The sequence below is a fragment of the Callithrix jacchus genome, chromosome 6 (genome assembly GCF_049354715.1).
Source record: "Callithrix jacchus isolate 240 chromosome 6, calJac240_pri, whole genome shotgun sequence".
Lineage (NCBI taxonomy): Eukaryota > Metazoa > Chordata > Mammalia > Primates > Cebidae > Callithrix > Callithrix jacchus.
Genome location: NC_133507.1, coordinates 42,221,528 through 42,244,818, shown reverse-complemented (window position 1 = coordinate 42,244,818; position 23,291 = coordinate 42,221,528). Strand labels below are relative to the sequence as shown.

Below are 23,291 nucleotides of genomic sequence, written 5' to 3'. Positions count from 1 at the left end.
TTTGAGGAGTAATAATGAATTCTTGATTATTATGTGATTTATTTGTAGTTCCTAAATTTAACAACAGTTTTGTACTGTTATTTAGTTATGTTGAATGACATTGAAAGCCTATGACCTATGTATTCTAGGATACAACATACTGTAATTTCTACCTTTTTCTCTTCCAGTGTCTGTATTTATGCTGAAAGTCCAGGTGAATGACATCATAAGTCGTCAGCACCTGAGCCAAGCAATTGTAGAAGTGTTTGTAAACTACACAAAAACAAATTCCACAGTAACTCAAAACAATGGAGCGGTGTTGATAAAAGTACCCTACAAATTAGGATTTAGTTTAACTATTATTGCTTACAAAGATGGCTACGTGTTGACCCCTCTGCCTTGGAAAACCGGAAGAATGCCAAGTAAGCAATTAAATGTGTTTTGTTTTTGCTAAATGTAAATGATTTTTTTTCTCTGTTTGGGGAATATCTTGTTCTGGTAAGCTGAAAATGAGAATGCTTAGTAAAGTCAATATAAGAGGTTAGAAAGGAGTGCCAGTTTGAAGAAAACATTGACTTAGTCTTTTCAGGCTACTATAATGAAATACCCTAACTTTGTAAACAAGAGAAATTTTATTTATTGCAGTTCTGGAGTCTGGGAAGTCTAAGATCAAGGTGCCAGCAGATTCTGTGTCTGGTGAGGACTTGCTTTTTTGGAGATAATGTCTTCTCTCTGTCCTCACATGGTAGAATGGGCAAACAAGTTCTCTTGTGCCTGTTTTAGTTCTGCTTGCACGCAAGGGTCTTATGTCCTAATAGATAAACTGTCTGAAACCTCCCTAACATGTTGGTCTTGGCTCTGTCCTCCAGAACCTGCAGGATTAATCCTGTGTCCTCAGGGGAGCCCAGGTAGCCAAAACATGGCTGTGTGTGATAGGAATGGCCAGTAGAGAGCTACATGACCCATACAGGGTCTCCATGCCACCTCAAGGTCTCTCCTGCACCTGGCACTTGTTCTGCGCTTTATAACTATTACTTCATGAATTACACTTTAGTGAATTAGGTTGAGTTTATTGAAGAGAGGGACCCATTTCCGTCTTTATCCTCTTGACCTAATCACCTCCCAACCCTACCTTACCTTGGAAGTTAGGATTTCAACATATAAATTTTGCAGGGATGTCAACTTTCAGACCATAGCAATCGTGAAGGCATTTTTCCTTCTAGAGATATTTGAAGTAATCCTGAGCAAGAGCTCTGCTCTGGACATAGCTTGCCTGTGGTAAAGGGATTGGCATGCCCAAAGAATCGGTGAGAAGCAGGGTGGGCCAGGTAAAGTGGGGCCAGATGAAGAAAGGATGTTCTTAAATTATGAGACAAACAGGACTTATGAGCTGAATAATATGACAGTTGTTATAGTGGATTCTTGAGCACAATGAGTGTAGGTTGTTTGGAAACTGGATTTACTCAACAGTGTATAATGATAATGAAAGCCAGCAGCTGGGCTAAAATGGATTCAGAGAGCTAGGAAGTGACGGCAGTGCTCGTGGCTTATAGTAACAACAGACTGAAGCAAGAGAGCAAATGGAAAGGATGGGGTGAGTACAAGAGACATGTTGAAGAAAGACTTGGTAGCACTTAGTATGACTAACTGAATATTGGGAACAATGTGCCCTATGAGATAATAGAATGAAACTGACTCACTGGAAGGATGATACATCAAGTTGTCCATCTTTTTCAAGTCATTATGGTAGCTCTTGTTAGAATGTAGATGTTTTATTTGGTTTCATATTGGAAACATTTGCATTCTTGAGCCATTATTTCAATTTAGAATGAGAAAGAAATGAATTCAATAAAATTCATATGAATAAAACTGTAATAAGTTATAACTAGAAAATTAGAATATGAATGTGTTTGAGGTGAACTCATTAATTGTTCTCAAAAGACAGAAATTAAGCACAACTATTCATTCAGTAAGCTAGAAAATAAAACAAGAAAAAGGAAATAATAAAGATCAAAGTGGATTTAAAGAAAAGATAATTGACAAAATGCTAGTTTTCTGAAAAAAACAATAAATTATACATACATCTGCTTATCTAAATAAAAATGAATGAAATAGACAAGGAAAATATGAGAAATAAAAGCTTTTAAAATGTCATGAAAATGTTCTACACCAAATTTTATATGGCAAGGATCTTAAAAAGTTCAATAGAATGAATAATTTTCTGACATACGATATATATTGGTAGTAGATGGTATAGACTAATAACCATTGGATAGAATGTTTCAGGTACAAATAACCCAATTCAAAGATTTTTAAAGTACTCCAAATCATTTTACAAAACTGTCATAGCCTTGATTCTAAGACCTAACAAAAGTAATAAAAATGTTAAATGCCTTTATATGTACTCTTTTTCCTATACACATACACATCCCTATATGGACCCATCTTAGTTGTAACTCTACTAGCAAAAATCCTAAAACAGAAGAGTAAAAAGAATTTTGCCATTATTTAAATGTAACATTATGTCAAGACCAAGTAGGACATCTTATCTTTGCCGGATTAAAAAGGTGTCAAAGTCTTTACATATCATATTAATAGAAAAAATTACAGCTACCATATGCTATTATAAGTAGTTGTCTGAAAGGACTTTATACATTTACTATCCATGTCTAATTAGGAAAAAACTCTCCTGAGTACAGTGGCTCAGGCCTGTAATCCCAGCACTTTGGGAGGCCGAGTTGGGCAGATCATGAGGTCAGGAGTCCAAGACCAGCCTGGCCAGCATGGTGAGACCCCGTCTCTACTAAAAATTAAAAAAAATTAGCTGGGCATGGTGGTGTGCACCTGTAATCTCAGCTACTTGGGAGGCTGAAGCAGAAGAATCACTTGAACCCAGAAGGCAGAGGTTGCAGTGAGCGGAGATCACACCATGGCACTCCAGCCTGGGTGATAGAGTGAGGCTCTCAAAAAAGAAAAGAAAAAAGCTCTTTAAAATCTGTAACAACAAATACATACCTAACATGGTAAATATCTCACAATCATACTTAACTATAAAACATTAGAGATGATCCTACTAAAATAAGCAGAACACGGATATCCATATTATTTTACATTGCAGTAGTTCTTTCTTTTTTAGATATTAAGAGACAAAGAAAAAACCGGATAACTATTAGAAAGGAAGATCCAAACCACTGTCATTTCCTGATGGTGATCGGTCATATGATGCTCTGGAAAACTACAGAGCATTGAACTTAAAACTCTTAAAATTGATGGAATTTCAACAGATCTATTGATAGCAAATTAGTACATGCTTTTTTTTTTTTTTTTTTTGAGACGGAGTTTTGCTCTTGTTACCCAGACCGGAGTGCAATGGCGCGATCTCGGGCTCACGGCAACCTCCGCCTCCTGGGTTCAGGCAATTCTCCTGTCTCAGCCTCCTGAGTAGCTGGGATTACAGGCACGCGCCACCATGTCCAGCTAATTTTTTATATTTTTAGTAGAGGCGGGGTTTCACCTTGTTGACCAGGATGGTCTCGATCTCTTGACCTCGTGATCCACCCGCCTCGACCTCCCAAAGTGCTGGGATTACAGGCTTGAGCCACCGCGCTCGGCCCTGGTACATGTTCTTATAAACCAGCAGTAGTAACCAGATAGGGCAAACAATGAAAAGAAATCCCCTCTCAGAACAATAGCAACAAATAAAATATACAGGGAAACCTGACTGGCCAAAAAGTAAAACAGCTGTTTATGTGGGGATACTAAAACTTCCAAATGTTATTAATAGACCTAAAAAAACCAAACAAATAAACTAAAGCCCTGGAAAAATGGGAAAAATATTTTTTCTTAAGAAGTCTGAATTATTGTAAAGATTTCATTTCTTCCACAATTTGTAAATTTAGTTCATTTTTCAAAATTGGCAAAAATAATATTTAAAGAATACATGTGTAAAGATACATGGGAATATTTTTAAAATATATCTCCTGGGGCAATTTGCCATTACAACTAAAATATATCTACAAAATCAAGAGTGAGTTTTATAATTTGTATTATGGTACATATTGGACACTTAGTATTTATAGAAATGTTATCTATTAAAAGATGCCATTAGAAATCATTGAAAAAAGGTTGAATAGTCAGTAAATGATATTGAGATATTTTGGTTAACTATTTGGAATAAATTAATGATTCATATGTAAAAATATATTGCTTAGAGAGATCAAATGTAGAAAATAATTACATTAGATATAAGAAAATAAACTATCTGATCTTTCAGTTAGTATGGTCTGTTTAAACTTAAAAGCAATAAAAGCTAGATATGAACTTATTTTAATAAACTCCTGTATGTCATAAACATAAAAAGCAACTGAGGTTGGAAAAATATTTGAAACAGTAAAGGTATGATAGCCTTAATATGCAAAGAATTCATACAAATTAATAAGCAAATGCCAAGGCCCTAACTAAATAAGGTAGATGGACAAAATCATGGCCTACTGATTTTCAAAACGGGAAATACAAATGGTTAGTGAATATGACAACATGTTTTATCTAATAATCTAAGATTGGTATACCAAAGAAATACACGAGTCTTAGATTTTTTTTTTACCTAAAAAAAAAGTTGATCTTTGATGTGGTCAAACAAGATAGGACCAGCATTCTGAAACATTCTTAACAGAAGTACAAACTGGCAAAATTACCTGGGTAACAATTTTGAAATGTGTGAATCAAAGTCTTCAAAGTCTTCATAAACTTTGACCCAGTATTTCACCTTTCGAATCTGCACAAATAAACATGCATTAAAATATTAAATACAGTGGACAAGTATTCGTGTGCCAGGATGTTGATGCAATATTTTTGTAATAGTGAAATCGAAGCATTCTATCAGATTAATGCAGTAAATACATAAATCTTTATACCTTAATAAATGAAATATGTGTGTTAAAATATTATGAAAAGTGTTTTTTGAGAGAAATGCTTATGTTATTAAATGGAAAAGGCAGGGTGACAGTATTCTGTATACAATATCATAACTTGCTGTCTTTTAAAAAAAATCACAGGAATAACCAACAAAGAGCTATAATAAAATATTATTAATGATTGTCCCTGTGGTGGTGTTGCGATGAGAATCACTTTTGTCTTATTTTCTGTGTTCAAGTCTTTCGCAGTGGGTATTACATCCCTTTTGTAATAGGAAACAATTTTCAGGTGAAAAGAAATCTGACTGTGTTTGTGAGGTTCAGAAAGATTCTCCTCGTGTTTTGTAGATGTGTGATTGAGAAAGTATCCAAATATGGGATAATGCCTTACTTATATAATCACCTTGAGGTTCAAACCATAGCCTTCCAACCTCTCCAATTTAATAAATCCATTAATCAATCTGTATGTTAATATATTCTGAAACTGAAATTACATTTTTATTTGGCAGTTCGCTTTTCCTGTGGAAGGAGAAAAGTGTATTTTATTTTACCTCTGTCCATCATTGTATACTTTTTATATTTTACTTTTTTCCATATTTTTAAGAATTATTTGAAATATCTCAAAATAATAAAAGGATTTCCATGCAATTGTGTTTTCTCTTAAGAGATTTGAGGATGCCATGCCATTTATGTTAATTTTAAATACACAGCACAAAGAAAAATATCAAACAAGAACTTGGGCTTTGGGAACTCCTCAAAACTAATTTTTCTTTTGGAGGATTGATAAGTTTGCTTTGATCTTGCTTATAAAATAGTCTTTTGTCCCAGCTTCCTGCTCCAATCTTGAAATAATATCTTTCATGTGATCTTCACTTATTCATCCAACAGGTATTTCAGCTGCCTACTCTTGTAGGCAGGTTTAGCTCCATCCTGCATTGCTACTAAAGGTTGCCTTTGAATCATTTTGGGTGCTAAATTGTTTCCTTCTCTGCAAACTTTTGGCAAACCACACTGTGTGCAGAAGAGCGTTGTGCTCTTATGTGGGAAGGAAAAAATGAAAAGTGGATAGAGTTTCTATCTAGAGAACTCTGAATCATGGAGCCAAGAAAAAAATTTTTTTAATCTTAAGAATAACAGGTAACAATTAGAGAAAATATATCGGGGGTTATTCAAGCATTCGACTTGATCATTTACATCTGGGGTTAGTTACAGAACATCATCCATCACCTTATTATAGACTACTATTATCAAATAGAAAAGATTAGTAAAATAAATAGTGATAACTATTTTTCTTTTCACTTTATTGTGATTTCCTCCATCATATTTTATATTCATCCTTCCTTTGTTTTGAATGGCTCTTCCCATCAAGTAGTTTTTTTCCTCTACTTTTTAGGACTTGCTGTTACAGAACTATATTTATTCTAATTTTTCCCCTTGAATTAAGTAAAATATTCTAATTGTGCTACATTTCACAGTATATTCATCAGTTACACTTTCACTGTTCCCGCAAAGCCAAGCAAATATATGGCTATTTGAAGACACTGTTTTAATTACTGGAAAATTAGCTGGTAAGTACAATACTTCTTACTAAGTAAACACTTAGTTATTGTCGTATAACTGTAGTTCTTCACTAAGAATCAGTGTGAATTATAACTTGAGAAAAATCTAAATTGATCAGTATGATTAGTACTTACTATAAGTTGATCTGAACTGATTCTTATTTTACTATCAAATTAATGGTGTAGGTTTTTCATATAGCAGGAATCATTTTTTCCTTTATTATTTTAGCCCCTCAAATATGCACATTATAAAGAACTTCTATTCTTTCCAAATCACATTTCTTACTGGGGCTTCCGTGGTGGGTGAAATTGAGGAGCAGACAGGACACATGTTGCTCAGGCCTACAGATTGCCTCCTTCCTGCCTCCAGCATTAATTTTGTTGCTTTTGTGGAAGATGCCTAAGACTCAGTAGTTAAGTGTCTGCTCTGTAGACGTGATTTGCCTCACTCGTGTATCCCAAGGGGAAGAATGCAGAAGCATAGTTTGGCTAGTGATTAAAACTGTGTCCTCCAATTCTACTTTACCAATCATGAAGATGATAGTTCCATTATTATCTCCCCATACCCATTAAAACCTCAGAATTCTGTGGCTTTTATTGCATATTTTAGGAAACCTCTATAAGTGACAAAAATTGGCATGTTTGTTTTGTATTGGTGAATTAATGTTTAGGTCTAAAGCATAATATGAATGGCTGAGAAAGTGAGAAAGCCCTCAGGGTAGAGCCCAATAAGAGCATCATGGTAAAAAGAACTGTCTGTGAAAGTTCTTTTCATTTTTAGGTGCTATCTTTTTTATCCCTACAGTATTAAACCAGAAAATTTACTATTATTTGGGACAAAAATAAACTAGAGCTTGATGAATCTTGAAGCAGTTTACTGAGGCTGTAGAATCTCTTTACTTACGAAATACCAAGGCATTTGCCAGATTTTTTTTTTTTTTTTTTTTTTTGAGATGGAGTTTCACTCTTGTTTCCCAGGCTGGCATGCAATGGCATGATCTCAGCTCACTGCAACCTCCGCCTCCTGGGTTCAAGTGATTCTCTTGCCTCAGCCTCCCAAGTAGCTGGGATTATAGGAATGCACTGTCACACCCAGCTAATTTTGTATTTTTAGTAGAGATGGGGGTTTCTTTGTGTTGGTCAGGCTGGTCTCAAACTCCCAACCTCAGGTGATCCGTCCACCTCAGCCTCCCAAAGTGCTGGATTACAGGCATGAGCCACCACCATGCCCGGCCAGATTTTTTGAGACAGGGTCTGGCTCTGTCACCCAGGCTGGAGTGCAGTGGTGCAATCTTGGCTTGCTGCAACCTCTACCTCCTGAATTCAAGTGATCCTCCCACCTCAGCCTGGGACCACAGGCATGTACCACCACACCTGGCTAATTTTTGTATTTTTCATGGAGATGGGGTTTCACCATGTTGGGACCACAGGCATGTACCACCATGTATTTTTCATGGAGATGGGGTTTCACCATGTTGGCCAGGCTGGTCTCAAACTCCTGACCTCAAGTGATCCAGCCACCTAGGCCTCCCAAAGTGCTGGGATTACAGGCATGAACCCCATGCCTGGCCTTGCCAGAATTTTGAGCCAGTGGTTTTTGCTGTGTATGGGAGAATGGTGGATGTGGAGCTGTGTGTGAAAGAATGGAAAGTAAATAAGAACCACAAGTAAACAGACGGGCTATGTTTAATTCTGCTGGGGCCTTAATGAAATTAGATTCGTCAGTCTCTCTTCAGTGTTTTGTTTTGATGCATCTGTACCCCTTACTGGCATTTTCAAACCCCATTAAAAGTCATAGTTTCTGCTGGAATACGTGAAGTGGATCTGTGTGACCATGTACTGTACCAAACCTTTGCCACTATCCCAACCAATGGTAAGCACTCATTTGTCTGGAAAGTACTGGCCATGCCTTGGCAGGTTTCTGTGAGAACACCGTGAGTCCTCTTGAATTCTCAGATCACTTCCTTTTATTGTCTCATTTTCCTAAAAGGTGGCCCATTTGTAAGGCTAGACAGGAAAGTATGAATGTTTTATAATGATGTTAAATCTTTCTGTAAAAAATATATATCCTTACTGCTAAACTCCCATAAAATGTTACATCAGGTTTGTACAGTGGAAATTAAGCACGTACATTCATGTATTTGTGGCAAAAGGAGAAATTAGAAAATTTAGGAATGTACAAAACCTTACAGAAACTCAGCTAGACATTTTGCTTAGTATGCATATTCAGTTGTAAGAAATTTGGATCTTCAACACAATTAAGCCACATTTTAAAAGAGCAAGTTGTAGGTAGTATCTGTAAGTGATCAGAAGGCATCAGATTGCATCCTCAGCAACCAAACAAGAACATATAATTATGTTACTTTTCTTGACTATTTTCCAGGTATTATTTTTCTAGCTTCACATACTCAAAAACTACACAGAGAACTCTTACCTTGTTTTATTTATCATTTATTATCATGCAGCTCTTTAAAAACTGATGTCTTTTCTATTTAACTGATTGCTTGTTAATAATTTAACTGATTGCTTCTGTTTTCGTCAGTAATCTTACTAAAGATCAAAGCAAAAGCTGATGTTTCTAATAATTTTCAGGTATAAGAATTGATCTTTGAATTGTTAAATTCAAAATCTGTTGATTACAAAAATATCAATATTGTCACTGAGGTCTCACTTGATAAATAATTTTAGAAGATACTGAGATATTTATACTTAGGAAAAATTCAGTTGCTGAGATATTTATAAATTGAGTACCTGGCATTTGAAATACATTTAATGCATGATTAGTTAACTGATAGAGAAACCTACTCATGTAAGTATGTGGCTGAATATTATCAGAGACACTTTTTTGTGCAAGTTATTAAAAATTCATTCCTAATCTAGCTTAAGCCCATAAGAAGCATTTATTTATGTCTCTTATAGATAAGTATAGGAATAGGACCAACTTTAGACATGGCTCAGTCAGGACTTTAGTAGAAATAATTGAAGATTAGTTTTTCTCTCTCCATTTCTCAACTGTCCACGCTTTGAATATTGCCTTCATTTTTAAACAAGCTTCCATTTTTGATTGCAAGATAGCTGTTACAACCCCTGGATGTATACCTGCTCACATGAAATCCAGTCCAAGCAAAACTCACATTACATCTCATTAACTGTGCTTGGGACAGGGCCCATCATTGATCAAATCACTGTAGCCAAGATGAGATGCTTTTAATTGGTTTCAGCCCATTCTGGCATGGACCATCAACTCCACTACTGTTATAGAAATGAGACCTCAAATGAACCACATGGGCTAAAAATGTCAAGAGTGGGGTTCCTCAGAGTGGGAAAAACAAGGTGAGGAAATTCCGGGCAGCAGAATCAATCAAGTACAAAGGTGCCTTGTGTCATCTAAAGAAAGGAAAATTTCTGAGTTTTGAATTTAAAATAATTACATGAGAAGATCCTAATGATATTTAGCAATAATTGTACTTGCTTCTTTTAAAGAAGAAAGTCCTGATGAATGCTCCTATGCTTAACATGCCTTTATCTCTTCGTTAATGAGGTTTCCTTTTTCCAGATGCCAAATCTCAACCAAGTGTTCAGTTTTCAAAAGCGTTAATTAAACTTCCTGACAGCCATCATATTAGCAATGTTACCGGCTATCTTACAGTTCTACAACAGTTTTTAAAAGTGGACAATTTTCTGTATACAACTGGAATTACTCTCAGTAAACCAGGTATTATCTACTTTTTGCTTAATGTAGTTATAAGAAACATTAGTACATAAATCTTTCATCAAATATTTAGCTATTTAGATGGCTACTATTTGATATTCATTTAAGCTATGGATAATACATGTCACTGAGGCATAAATCTAGTCATTAAAATGTATATAACAAAAATTTCCCTTATCTAATGAAATATATTTTATTCAATGAAAGAGAAATTCAGCATACATTATCTCAAGTGAATGGAAATTTTGATTTCTTTTAAATTTATTAAATTTTATTTGATCCAAAGCAGGTAAGGTATAGAAAATGGTTATGATTATTGTATAACTGGAAATTTAATACATTTAAAAACTAAAATTTAGTTTGCATATTTTTAAATTTGACCTATTCATTTTTATCAAACTGATGAGAAGTATCAGTAATTGAGAAATAAACAAGTTTATTAAGTTTCTAGATTGGAGTAAGCTATTGTAAATATTTCCTATTCTGAATAAGATATAAATATTGAAAATATGTGCATTCCAGAGTCAACAGCACTCATCTAAGGCTGTCATAATATAAAAGTTAAGGGAACAATGCAATTTTACATTTAAAAATACGTTCATAAATAACCCCCTTAAAAACATCATTTCCCTCTGTACATCCACATTTATTCCACCAGTTTTTTTTTCTTTTGAGATAGGATCTTGCTCTGTGTCCCAAGCTGGAGTGCAGTGGTATGATTTCGGCTCACTGCAGCCTTAATCACCCACGCTCAAGTGATCTTCGTACCTGAGCTCCCAAGTAGCTGGGACTATAGGTGTACACCACCACACCCAGCTAATTTTTTTTTTTTTAATAGAGATGGGGTTTCACATGTTGCCTAGGCTGGTATTTAACTCCTGGGCTCAACAATCCAACCACTTCAGCCTCCCAAAGTCCTGGGATTACAGGCATGAGCTACCTCACCAGGCCTGTATTACCATTTTTACCACTTGTTGCAACCTAAGGGAAAATCCACTGTTTAAAATCACCTCAAACAGCCTATAATGCTGATAGTTTCTTTTTTTTTTTTTTCCAGATTTTTGGTTCATTTCATTTGGGGAGCAGCCAGCAATGAGTGATAAGAGCAAATACGTATTTTGGTTGATAGAGTTTTGCCTGCTGTAGTTGATGCTATCAGTGCCCCAGCCAGATGACACTCATTCTTCTGTTACAAACCTGCTTTTCCTGCTGCACACATCTAGGACTTTTTTATGGCTGCCAGGGCACTCCACTCTTGCCTCTCTCCCCTGCGGTCACCTTTCTTTCTTGCACCTGCCAAGATTGCTTCTGATTTGGAGGCTTTGGAGTTGTTTATTCTGCCTATAAAATTCTTGGAGTTCCTTCCCATTTGGCTGCAGCTCAGATGTCCCCTCCTCAGAAAGGAGGCCTTCCTTTACCACTTGATTATGTTCCTTTTCTAGATTATCATGCCCTTACATTTGGGTGGGGAAAGAAACTGATGAAGAATAAATACATGGGGGGAAAAGGATATTTGATAGTAATGATTGTGAAAAAAGTATTGCAGACAATATTAGAAATTATTTACTGTGTCTTTGGGGCCCATATGGGGCTTTGTAAATATTTGTTAAGTGAATGAACAAAATTCTAGTTTTGAAGCCAGAGATCCAAAAGTATAGGCCAAAAGCAGATAGATAAAAATATACTTTCTCCATCTATTTGTAGAAAAACTGTAATTGTAACCTCTATAATCATATTTTTATTCTTCATAAATATTCTGGTATATAGTATAACTTTGACATTGCTAATATTTCAAAAGCAAAAGGCACTTTCTGCTCCCTCTCTCCCTCCAGAGTAATAGACATCTATAGATAGTTCCTGATATTTAAGAAAGCATACTCTAAATTGTGTAATCACTTGAGGCAAAACAATATAACCAATTCTGTTTTCTCCCTTTCTCCTGCTTTGCAAGTTTTGAAGTCTGGTATTATATTTGAATTCTAAGTTTATATTTTTTCAATTGTATTAATAATCAAGTATATTAAGACATAATTTTTATCAAGTAATGATATTATTACACAGTGATTTTGTTTCATGTTTAATTGCTAAACCTCTTCATTAAAAATTATACTTTTAATCTGAATGCTTTTTATGTAAGGAGTACAGCTGGATCTGTGGGTTCTAGCACTCCTTGAAACAGATGGTCTTGGAAAAGGGAGGGCCAGATATTTCAAATCCACGTCTGCATTGATGGTGTGTGACAGAGCCTTTATTTGAGTATGATGCTGTAATGAGATAGGTTTTTTTGGTTGTTTCTTTTTATTTTGGGTTTATAAAAATATTGAATTGGATTCTAGCACCCTTAAATTAGATGACTTTAGTTAGATAACTTTGGCTTATATTGATTTGTCAGTATTAACATTGCACAGCCTGTATTTATACAATATTTAAAAATTACATTTTAAAAATCCTTAATGTGTATTCAGTGTTTAATATTAAAATACATAACCCTTGGTGAAATAGAGGAGTTCCTTATTTTAGACCCATAATAACTTATTAGGTAACTACCACCTCTGTTTACATGTGCTTTTAATAAACTGTCCTCTTTTATAGGTTTTGAAAACATTGAATTGACTCCTCTAGCTGCAATATGTGTGAAAATATATTCTGGAGGAAAAGAACTAAAGGTCAATGGCTCTATTCAGATTTCTCTTCCTTTTCTACGTCGGAATGATATAAGTGCAGGAGATCGCATACCTGCTTGGACATTTGATATGAACACAGGTATGTGAGCTAGGTTAAAATAGTCTGAACATTTTGCATATGTATCAGTTGAGCAGCTGAATGTCTTATCTTAGAACTTGATACAGCTCTAGTTTTTCAATAACATCACAATTTATTTACTTTGTTAGTGACCAAAATTGACCTCACTTTGATTAATATATTACAACTATTGGGGGAAATGATAGGAATGCACATGTCAAAAATAGCATTATTTATTAATTCTCTTATCTTTTTATACCACCAACATTTTGAGGCAGAAATAATTTTTAAAAATTATCTCTCCTCTTAGAAGTTTGTTTTTGTTTTGATAAGCTCATAATACCTATCTAAAAGAATGGTTGAAGGCAATTGAGAAATGTATGCTAGTTTCATGAAAATAAATAACATTATGTTATTAAGAGATAGAGTAATTATTTTTCCAGAGAAAGCCCTTAGATACTAGTGTTGTTCTCTGGGTTTTGCCTTCTAAATAGCAGCTGGAATTATATGTATATTTTCTTCCTCCACTTCCCTTTGTTTTGTTCCTGGGTTCCCATGTAAATAAGGTAGGAGTGTAAGTTACCAAAAAAGAAAAAAAAAAAAAAAAAAATGGGAAAGAAAAATGATCAGCCCATAACTGAAAAGTTCAGAGGTAGGACTTCCTTGGGTGAGTCATGCTATAGTCTAGACAGTTTCACAGGATGTGGGCTTGGTTTCTCTCCTCCTTCACTCTCATCTGTTTACTCTGTGTTAGCACCTTTCTAGGATAGGATTTCCCTTCAGAGTGACAAGAGGCTGTAGGTGCTCTAATGTTAGACTTAGCCAGGTTGAAGCCTGGTGGAGAGATTGTCTTTGGAGCTATGTATAGCTCAAGCCAGTGGACTCACTGTAGTCATAGAATGGAGTTTGCATGCCCTTGTTAGAACTCGCCTTTGTGACCTGCAAATTGAATGCACAGATTTATTTAGACTTCGGGTCACAAGTTGAAGCTGGGGATGGAAACCTAAACTGTCATGTTGACTGTGAATAGGGAGCAACAGATCCTCTAAGGAGACTTGGAATGGGATTTCATGTGGGTAATTAGGCCAAAAAAAAAAAAAACCACATACATTTTTTTACTGTAGAAGATAAGCAGTAATATATCTATGTTTTAAGAGTGGAAACTATGTAACCATGATAGTTTGCTACTGAAATCATTACATTAAGTACCTAAGACTTGGAGTCTAGTCCCTTTACCAGCAGTACTGTTTGAAACAAGTCATTTAATTTATTTGGACCTGAGTTTCCAGATTTGTTGAATGAGAAAGTTGTGTTAAGGCACTTTAAAAACGAATATCTGCTGTTTGAGTCCTGGTTGCTGATTGTTCTCTCTGGCCAATGCCTTTCTCTAATGTACCTTTCAGTGGCAGCATTTTCGAATTGATTTATCACTGATGTCACACTTGTGGACTATTTAAAAGCAATAGATTAAATTACTGTCATCATTTTTAAGTTTCTCTACCTTATTAAAATACTTTTTTACATGCTGCAGATAATTCACTATAATAAATCAGTAAACCAATATACACCAAACTCAAATAGCTTTGTTATGCTATTTATAAATACAACTTCATAAAGGGCATAGGTTTTACTAAACTCTTTTTTTCTACTGACAGCAAATTTTGCTGAAAGAGGTAGGATTTATTGAAAGTTTAGAAGATCTAGTTCTGTAAGAACAATACCAACAGCACTAGACCAAAACAATATTTAGTAAAAAATTAAGGCCATGAGCGATATCTTAATATGCAGTTTAAATAGTTATCTGGAGAGTCATGATTTTTGTAAGTATGTCCTTAAGTTTATTTTTATTGTTTTTTCTTGAGACAGAGTCTTGCTCTGTCACCCAGGCTGGAGAACAATGACACGCTCTCAGCTCACTGCAACCTCCATTTCCCAGATTCAGGTGATTCTCCTGTCTCAGCCTCCTGAGTAGCTGGAACTACAGGCAATGCCTGGCTAAATTTTTGTATATTAGTAGAGACAGGGTTTCACAATGTTGGCCAGGATGGTCTCGATCTCATGACCTCGTGATTTGCCCACTTTGACCTCCCAAAGTGCTGGGATTACAGCCATGAGCCACTGTGCCTGGCCATCCTTAGTTTATTTACAATGTTTTTTTTTTGGTCATAACAAATCATTCAAATTATTCTGTTTATTATAAGATATGCTATATATTATAACATGATGTGATATATATTATCCTATATTGCTCCAGTTTTCATAATCTTTGAAAAAGTCCCATAAAGTATTCTATGCATGATCATCAGCTCTTAAGATACGTAACTGTGACTAACTAGTACTTTTTACATACCTTCCTTTTTAGGTGCCTGGGTAAATCAAGGTCGGGGAATGGTCAAGGAACATAACAGTCATTTAATGTGGATATATGATGCACCACATTTGGGCTACTGGATAGCAGCTCCACTTCCAGGAACTAGAGGTATTGCAAAATATGAAAGTAATTAAAACTTGCAATTCAAATAGTCTTGGAATTGATAGCAGCAGACCTGTTTTATTTTAAGCACTGCCACTTACCAGCTGTATGGCAATGGGAAAGGAACTTGATCTCAGCTTTTTTTTTTTTTCATGTGTACAAGTTTAAGCTCCATGAACAATAAGGTCTCTTAAAGTTATGTATGATGAATCTGAAGAATGAAGTTTGTTCAAATCAAGTATTTTCTTAATTTTTTATGGATAAATTCTGCCCAAACCAGTTAGAGTTTTGAGTTGCAAGCAACAACAGAAAATGATTTTGAGTAATTTAAAAATATGCTATATTTGAAAGATGTAGGCAGTTCACAGGATCCTAAGGAAGGCTGAAGGAACCAGCTGCTGAAAGGCAGGAATCCCTGCTGTGCCAGATGGCCTAGTTAGCAGGCCTGCTTTACTACCTTTGCCAGGTTGCTGCTGTGTGTTGGCTGGCTCCAAACCTTCCCAGTAATTTTTTTACATTCTAGGGATGAAAAATGATCATCCCATTGGCCCACTCTTGGGTCATGAACACACATGTTACTTGGTGGGGATAGAGGAGGAGAGGAAGGGCTCCTGGAAACAGTCTGTGGACACTATCATTCAAGAAAAGATTGGGGTTGCACCAAATCAAGCTTGTCCAACCCCCCAGCCCACAGGCTGTATGCAGCCTAGGACAGCTTTGAATTTGTAAACTTCCTTAAACCATTGAGTTTTTTTTGTGATTTTTTTTTTTAAAGCTCATCAGCTATCATTAGTGTATTTTATGTGTGGCCCAAGACAATTCTTCCAGAGTGGCCCAGGCAGCCAAAAGACTGGACACCCCTGTAATCAATGGAAATTGGTCTGACATTTTGAAATGAAGAAAGATAGAGTCTGGGGAGCAAAACGATGAATTGTTCACTAGGGAAGATCTGTTACTACTCTAGGAGAAATGAGCATTTTGTTTTCTTATATTTAACATATTATCAAAGTATCTAGATAATTTGTACCTCAGGAAACCCTACATCCATCTCAAGTTGTGTACATTTGTCAGAATATTCAAACATTGCATATATTAGCCATTAAATGTTGTAAAAAGCATTCTCTAACCTTCAGTAGTCTAGAATGGTTGCAATGTCGGTCTGCTACCACTTCCTGGGCCTTTTGAATATGGGTTGGCATAAATCAGATTGCTTCTTGGCTTTCCCTACCACCAGCTTTGCTAAGTCAATTATGTTAGCTTATTTTCCTTTATTCTTTTAGGTTTGGGTTTTTACAGAATAAAAACAAAGCAAAACATTTAGTGTTATTTTAGTGGAGATTTTAAAGTGAAAGTTGAATGCAAGTACATCATAATCTTCAATTATGTGTCAGAGATAATTCTTTTGGTTTATCAAGTGTTTTGGCTCACAGCTGAGGGTAGTTGCTACCTGGGTATTTCATGCTGATTAGGAATTGTCCTAGGACTTATCCTGATCCAGAACATGGGTGATATTTTACATATGTTTATCTGCAGCATTCTGTCACCTAACATTATTATGACTATTATTTTGAAGGCTTTCTGTTTTGTCTAGTTTTTAAAATCCAGTTTGATTTTTATTTTCATTCTGTGTTGGCAAGTTTGAATTTTCTTTCTTGATCGAGTCTTGCTGTGTTGCCTGCTCAGGCTGGGCTCAAACTCTGGATCCTCCCACCTCAGCCTCTTGAGAAGCTGAGACTAATTAGCCATATATAATTAAGAGAAATGTTCTTTTTTTTTTTCTTATTTTTATATTGCATTTTAGGTTTTGGGGTACATGTGCAGAGCATGCAATACAGTTGCATAGGTACACACATGGCAGTGTGTTCTGTTTGCTTTCACCCCTTCACCTACATTTGGCGTTTCTCCCCAGGCTATCCCTCCCCTCCTGCCCCTCCCACTGGCCCTCCCCTTTTCCCCACAGTAGACCCCAGTGGTTAGTACTCCCCTTTCTGTGTCCATGTGTTCTCATTTTTCATCACCCGCCTATGAGTGAGAATATGCGGTGTTTCATTTTCTGTTCTTGTGTCAGTTTGCTGAGAATGATGTTCTCCAGATTCATCCATGTCCCTACAAACAACACGAACTCATCATTTCTGATTGCTGCATAATATTCCATGGTGTATATGTGCCACATTTTCCCAATCCAGTGTATCATCAATGGGCATTTGGGTTGATTCCAGGTCTTTGCTATTGTAAACAGTGCTGCAATGAACATTCGTGTGCATGTGTCCTTATAGTAGAACGATTTATAGTCCTTTGGATATATACCCAGTAATAGGATTGCTGGGTCAAATGGAATTTCTTTTTTTTTTCTTTTTTTTTTTTTTTTTAATTTTTTATTGGATTTTAGGTTTTGGGGTACATGAGCAGAGCATGCAAGACAGTTGTGTAGAGGTACGCACATGGCAGTGTGCTTTGCTTTGCTTCTCCCCTTCACCCACATTTGGCATTTCTCCCCAGGCTATCCCTCCCCACCCCCCCCCACTGGCCCTCCCCTTTTCCCCCCCAATAGACCCCAGTGGTTAGTACTCCCCTTTCTGTGTCCATTTTTTCTCATTTTTCATCACCCGCCTATGAGTGAGAATATGCGGTGTTTCATTTTCTGTTCTTGTGTCAGTTTGCTGAGGATGATGATCTCCAGATTCATCCATGTCCCTACAAAAGACACAAACTCATCATTTCTGATTGCTGCATAATATTCCATGGTGTATATGTGCCACATTTTTCCAATCCAGTCAATTATCAGTGGGCATTTGGGTTGATTCCAGGTCTTTGCTATTGTAAACAGTGCTGCAATGAACATTCGTGTACATGTGTCCTTATAGTAGAACGATTTATAGTCTTTTGGATATATACCCAGTAATGGGATTGCTGGGTCAAATGGAATTTCTATTTCTAAGGCCTTGAGGAATCGCCACACTGTCTTCCACAATGGTTGGACTAATTTACACTCCCACCAACAGTGTAAAAGTGTTCCTTTTTCTCCACATCCTCTCCAGCATCTGTTGTCTCCAGATTTTTTAATGATCGCCATTCTAACTGGCGTGAGATGGTATCTCAATGTGGTTTTGATTTGCATCTCTCTGATGACCAGTGACGATGAGCATTTTTTCATATGATTGTTGGCCTCATATATGTCTTCTTTCGTAAAGTATCTGTTCATGTCCTTTGCCCAATTTTGAATGGGTGTGTTTGGTTTTTTCCTGTAAATCTATTTCAGTTCTTTGTAAATTCTGGATATCAGCCCTTTGTCAGATGGGTAAACTGCAAAAATTTTTTCCCATTCTGTTGGTTGCCGATTCACACTAGAGACTGTTTCTTTTGCTGTGCAGAAGCTGTGGAGTTTCATTAGGTCCCATTTGTCTATTTTGGCTTTTGTTGCCAATGCTTTTGGTGTTTTGTTCATGAAGTCCTTGCCTACTCCTATGTCCTGGATGGTTTTGCCTAGATTTCCTTCTAGGGTTTTTATGGTGCCAGGTCTTATGTTTAAGTCTTTAATCCATCTGGAGTTAATTTTGGTGTAAGGTGTCAGGAAGGGGGTCCAGTTTCTGCTTTCTGCACATGGCTAGCCAGTTTTCCCAGCACCATTTGTTGAACAGGGAATCCTTTCCCCATTGCTTGTTTTTGTTGGGTTTATCAAAGATTGTATGGTTGTAGCTATGTTGTGTTGCCTCTGATGCCTTTGTTCTGTTCCATTGGTCTATATCTCTGTTTTGGTACCAGTACCATGCTGTTTTGATTACTGTAGCCTTGTAGTATAGTTTGAAATCCGGTAGTGTGATGCCCCCCGCTGTGTTCTTTTTGCTTAGAATTGACCTGGCTATGCTGGCTCTCTTTTGGTTCTATATGAAGTTCATGGTGGTTTTTTCCAGTTCTGTGAAGAAAGACAATGGTAGCTTGATGGGTATAGCATTGATTCTGTAAATTACTTTGGGCAGTATAGCCATTTTTACGATATTAATTCTTCCTAACCATGAACATGGAATGTTTCTCCATCTGTTTGTGTCCTCTCTGATTTCGTTGAGCAGTGGTTTGTAGTTCTCCTTGAAGAGGTCCCTTACGTTCCTTGTGAGTTGTATTCCAAGGTATTTTATTCTTATTGTAGCAATTGTGAATGGCAGTTCGTTCTTGATTTGGCTCTCTTTAAATCTGTTATTGGTGTAGAGGAAGGCTTGTGATTTTTGCACATTGATTTTATATCCTGAGACTTTGCTGAAGTTGCTTATCAGTTTCAGGAGTTTTTGGGCTGAGGCGATGGGGTCTTCTAGGTATACTATCATGTTGTCTGCAAATAGAGACAATTTGGCTTCCACCTTTCCTATTTGAATACCCTTTCTTTCTTTTTCTTGCCTGATTGCTGTGGCTAGAACTTCCAGTACTATATTGAATAGGAATGGTGACAGAGGGCATCCTTGTCTAGTGCCGGATTTCAAAGGGAATGCTTCCAGTTTTTGCCCATTCAGTATGATATTGGCTGTTGGTTTGTCATAAATAGCTTTTATTACTTTGAGATACGTTCCATCGATACCGAGTTTATTGAGGGTTTTTAGCATAAAGGGCTGATTTTGTCAAATGCCTTCTCTGCATCAATTGAGATAATCATGTGGTTTTTTTTTTTGGTTCTGTTTATGTGGTGAATTACATTTATAGACTTGTGTATGTTGAACCAGCGTTGCATCCCCGGGATGAATCCTACTTGATCATGATGAATAAGTTTTTTGATTTGCTGTTGCAGTCAGCTTGCCAATATTTTATTGAGGATTTTTGCATCTATGTTCATCATGGATATTGGCCTGAAGTTTTCTTTTCTTGTTGGGTCTCTGCCGGGTTTTGGTGTCAGGATATTGGTCTCATACAATGATTTGGGAAGGATTCCCTCTTTTTGGATTATTTGGAATAGTTTCAGAAGAAATGGTACCAGCTCCTCCTTGTGTGTCTGGTAGAATTCGGCTGTGAACCCGTCTGGACTTGGGCTTTTTTTGTGTGGTAGGCTCTTAATTGCTGCCTCAACTTCTGCCCTTGTTATTGGTCTATTCATAGTTTCAGCTTCCTCCTGGTTTAGGCTTGGGAGGACACAGGAGTCCAGGAATTTATCCATTTCTTCTAGGTTTACTAGTTTATGTGCATAGAGTTGTTTGTAATATTCTCTGATGATGGTTTGAATTTCTGTGGAATCTGTGGTGATTTCCCCTTTATCATTTTTTATTGCATCTATTTGGTTGTTCTCTCTTTTATTTTTAATCAATCTGGCTAGTGGTCTGTCTATTTTGTTGATCTTTTCAAAAAACCAGCTCTTGGATTTATTGATTTTTTGGAGGGTTTTTCGTGTCTTTATCTCCTTCAGTTCAGCTCTGATCTTAGTTATTTCTTGTCTTCTGCTGGGTTGTGAGTTTTTTTGATCTTGCTCCTCTAGCTCTTTCAATTTTGACAATAGGGTGTCAATTTTGGATCTCTCCATTCTTCTCATATGGGCACTTATTGCTATATACTTTCCTCTAGAGACTGCTTTAAATGTGTCCCAGAGATTCTGGCATGCTGTGTCTTTGTTCTCATTGGTTTCGAAGAACTTCTTTATTTCTGCTTTCATTTTGTTGTTTATCCAGTCAACATTCAAGAGCCAGTTGTTCAGTTTCCATGAAGCTGTGCGGTCGTGGGTTGGTTTCTGAATTCTGAGTTCTAACTTGATTGCACTATGGTCTAAGAGGCTGTTTGTTATGATTTCAGTTGTTTTGCATTTGCTGAGGAGTGCTTTACTTCCAATTATGTGGTCAATTTTAGAGTAGGTGTGATGTGGTACTGAGAAGAATGTATATTCTGTGGATTTGGGGTGGAGAGTTCTGTAAATGTCTATCAGGTTTGCTTGCTCCAGGTCTGAGTTCAAGCCTTGGATATCCTTGTTGATTTTCTGTCTGGTTGATCTGTCTAATATTGACAGTGGAGTGTTAAAGTCTCCCACTATTATTGTGTGGGAGTCTAAGTCTCTTTGTAAGTCATTAAGAACTTGCCTTATGTATCTGGGTGCTTCTGTATTGGGTCCATATATGTTTAGGATCGTTAGCTCTTCTTGTTGTATCGATTGTTTTTACCATTATGTAATGGCCTTCTTTGTCTCTTTTGATCTTAGTTCCTTTAAAGTCTATTTTATCCGAGATGAGAATTGCAACTCCTGCTTTCTTTTGCTCTCCATTTGCTTGGTAAATCTTCCTCCATCCCTTTATTTTGAGCCTTTGTGTATCCTTGCATGTGAGATGGGTTTCCTGGATACAGCACACTGATGGGTTTTGGCTTTTTATCCAATTTGCCAGTCTGTGTGTTTTGATTGGTGCATTTAGGCCATTTACATTTAGGGTTAATATTGTTATGTGTGAATTTGATACTGCCATTTTGATGCTAGCTGGCTGTTTTGCCCATTAGTAGTTGTAGATTCTTCATTATGTTGATGCTCTTTAGCATTTAGTGTGATTTTGGAATGGCTGGTACTGGTTGTTCCTTCTATGTGTAGCGCCTCTTTCAGGAGCTCTTGTAAAGCAGGCCTGGTGGTGAGAAAATCTCTGAGTACTTCCTTGTTCGCAAAGGATTTTATTTTTCCTTCACTTCTGTAGCTCAGTTTGGCTGGATATGAAATTCTGGGTTGAAAGTTCTTGTCTTTAAGGATGTTGAATATTGGCCCCCACTCTCTTTTGGCTTGTAGAGTTTCTTCCAAGAGATCTGCTGTGAGTCTGATGGGCTTCCTTTTGTGGGTGACCCGACCTTTCTCCCTGGCTGCCCTTAGTATCTTCTCCTTTATTTCAACCTTGTTGAATCTGACGATTATGTGCCTTGGGGTTGCTCTTCTTGCGGAATATCTTTGTGGTGTTCTCTTTATTTCCTGCAATTGAGTGTGGGCCTGTCTTGCTAGGTGGGGGAAATTTTCCTGGATAATGTCCTGCAGAGTATTTTCCAGCTTGGATTCATTCTCTTCGTCACATTCTGGTACGCCTATCAAACGTACGTTAGGTCTCTTCACATAGTCCCACATTTCTTGGAGACTTTGTGCATTCCTTTTTGCACTTTTTTCTCTGATCTTGGTTTCTCGTTTTATTTCATTGAGTTGATTTTTCACTTCTGATATACTTTCTTCTGCTTGGTCAATTCAGCTATTGAAACTTGTGCTTGCTTCGAGAAGTTCTCGTATTGTGTTTTTCAGCTCCTTTAATTCATTCATATTCCTCTCTAAGGTATCCATTCTTGTTATCATTTCCTCAAATTTTTTTCAAGGTTCTTAGTTTCTTTGCATTGATTTAAAACATGTTCTTTTAGCTCACAAAAGTTTTTCATTATCCACCTTCTGAAGTCTAATTCCGTCATTTCGTCACAGTCATTCTCCATCCAGCTTTGTTCCCTTGCTGGTGAGGAGTTTTGGTCCTTTCTAGGCGGCGAGGTGTTCTGGTTTCGGGTGTTTTCCTCCTTTTTGCACTGGTTTCTTCCCATCTTTGTGGATTTATCCACCTGTCGTCTGTGTAGTTGCTGACTTTTCGATTGGGTCTCTGAGTGGACACCCAGATTTTTGATGATGAAGTATTTCTGTTCCTTGGTTTTCCTTCTACCAGTCTAGCCCCTTTGCTGTACGACTGCTGAGGTCCACTTCAGGCCCTGCTTGTCTGGGGTGCAACTATAGCAGCTGAGGAACAGCAAGGGATGCTACCAGTTTCTTTTTCTGCTATCTTTGTCCCAGAATGATGCCTGCCAAATGTCAGTCTTTTGGATATAGAGGGGTCAGGGAGCTGCTTGAGGAGATAGTCTGTACTTTGTAGGAGCTCAAGTGCTGAGCTGTGAGCTCTGTTGTTCATTCAGGGCAGTTAGGCTGCTATGTTTAATTCTGCTGCAACAAAACT

The 23,291-nt window shown here is 36.8% G+C and overlaps 2 protein-coding genes across 5 annotated transcripts in view; one reads left to right on the top strand and one right to left on the bottom strand.

The window, feature by feature from the left end:
• Positions 1-23,291, top strand: part of FAM171B (family with sequence similarity 171 member B) — an 84,255-nt gene that overhangs the window by 48,048 nt on the left and 12,916 nt on the right. For 2 of the 4 annotated variants that reach the window (XM_035304317.2, XM_035304319.3), the window contains exons 2-6: positions 168-401; positions 6,368-6,460; positions 10,008-10,166; positions 12,756-12,926; positions 15,268-15,384. In XM_035304317.2, coding sequence (XP_035160208.2) covers positions 168-401; positions 6,368-6,460; positions 10,008-10,166; positions 12,756-12,926; positions 15,268-15,384 — 774 coding nt within the window. Of the gene's footprint in view, positions 1-167; positions 402-6,367; positions 6,461-9,992; positions 10,167-12,755; positions 12,927-15,267; positions 15,385-23,291 lie in introns of all 4 variants that reach the window. The other 2 variants (XM_035304316.3, XM_035304318.3) reach the window with 1 other exon arrangement.
• Positions 4,322-23,291, bottom strand: part of ZSWIM2 (zinc finger SWIM-type containing 2) — a 127,926-nt gene continuing 108,956 nt past the window's right edge. Inside the window, exon 11 of the mRNA XM_035304327.3 lies at positions 4,322-4,753. The gene's annotated coding sequence lies outside the window, so the exon portion shown is untranslated. The remainder of the gene's footprint in view (positions 4,754-23,291) is intronic.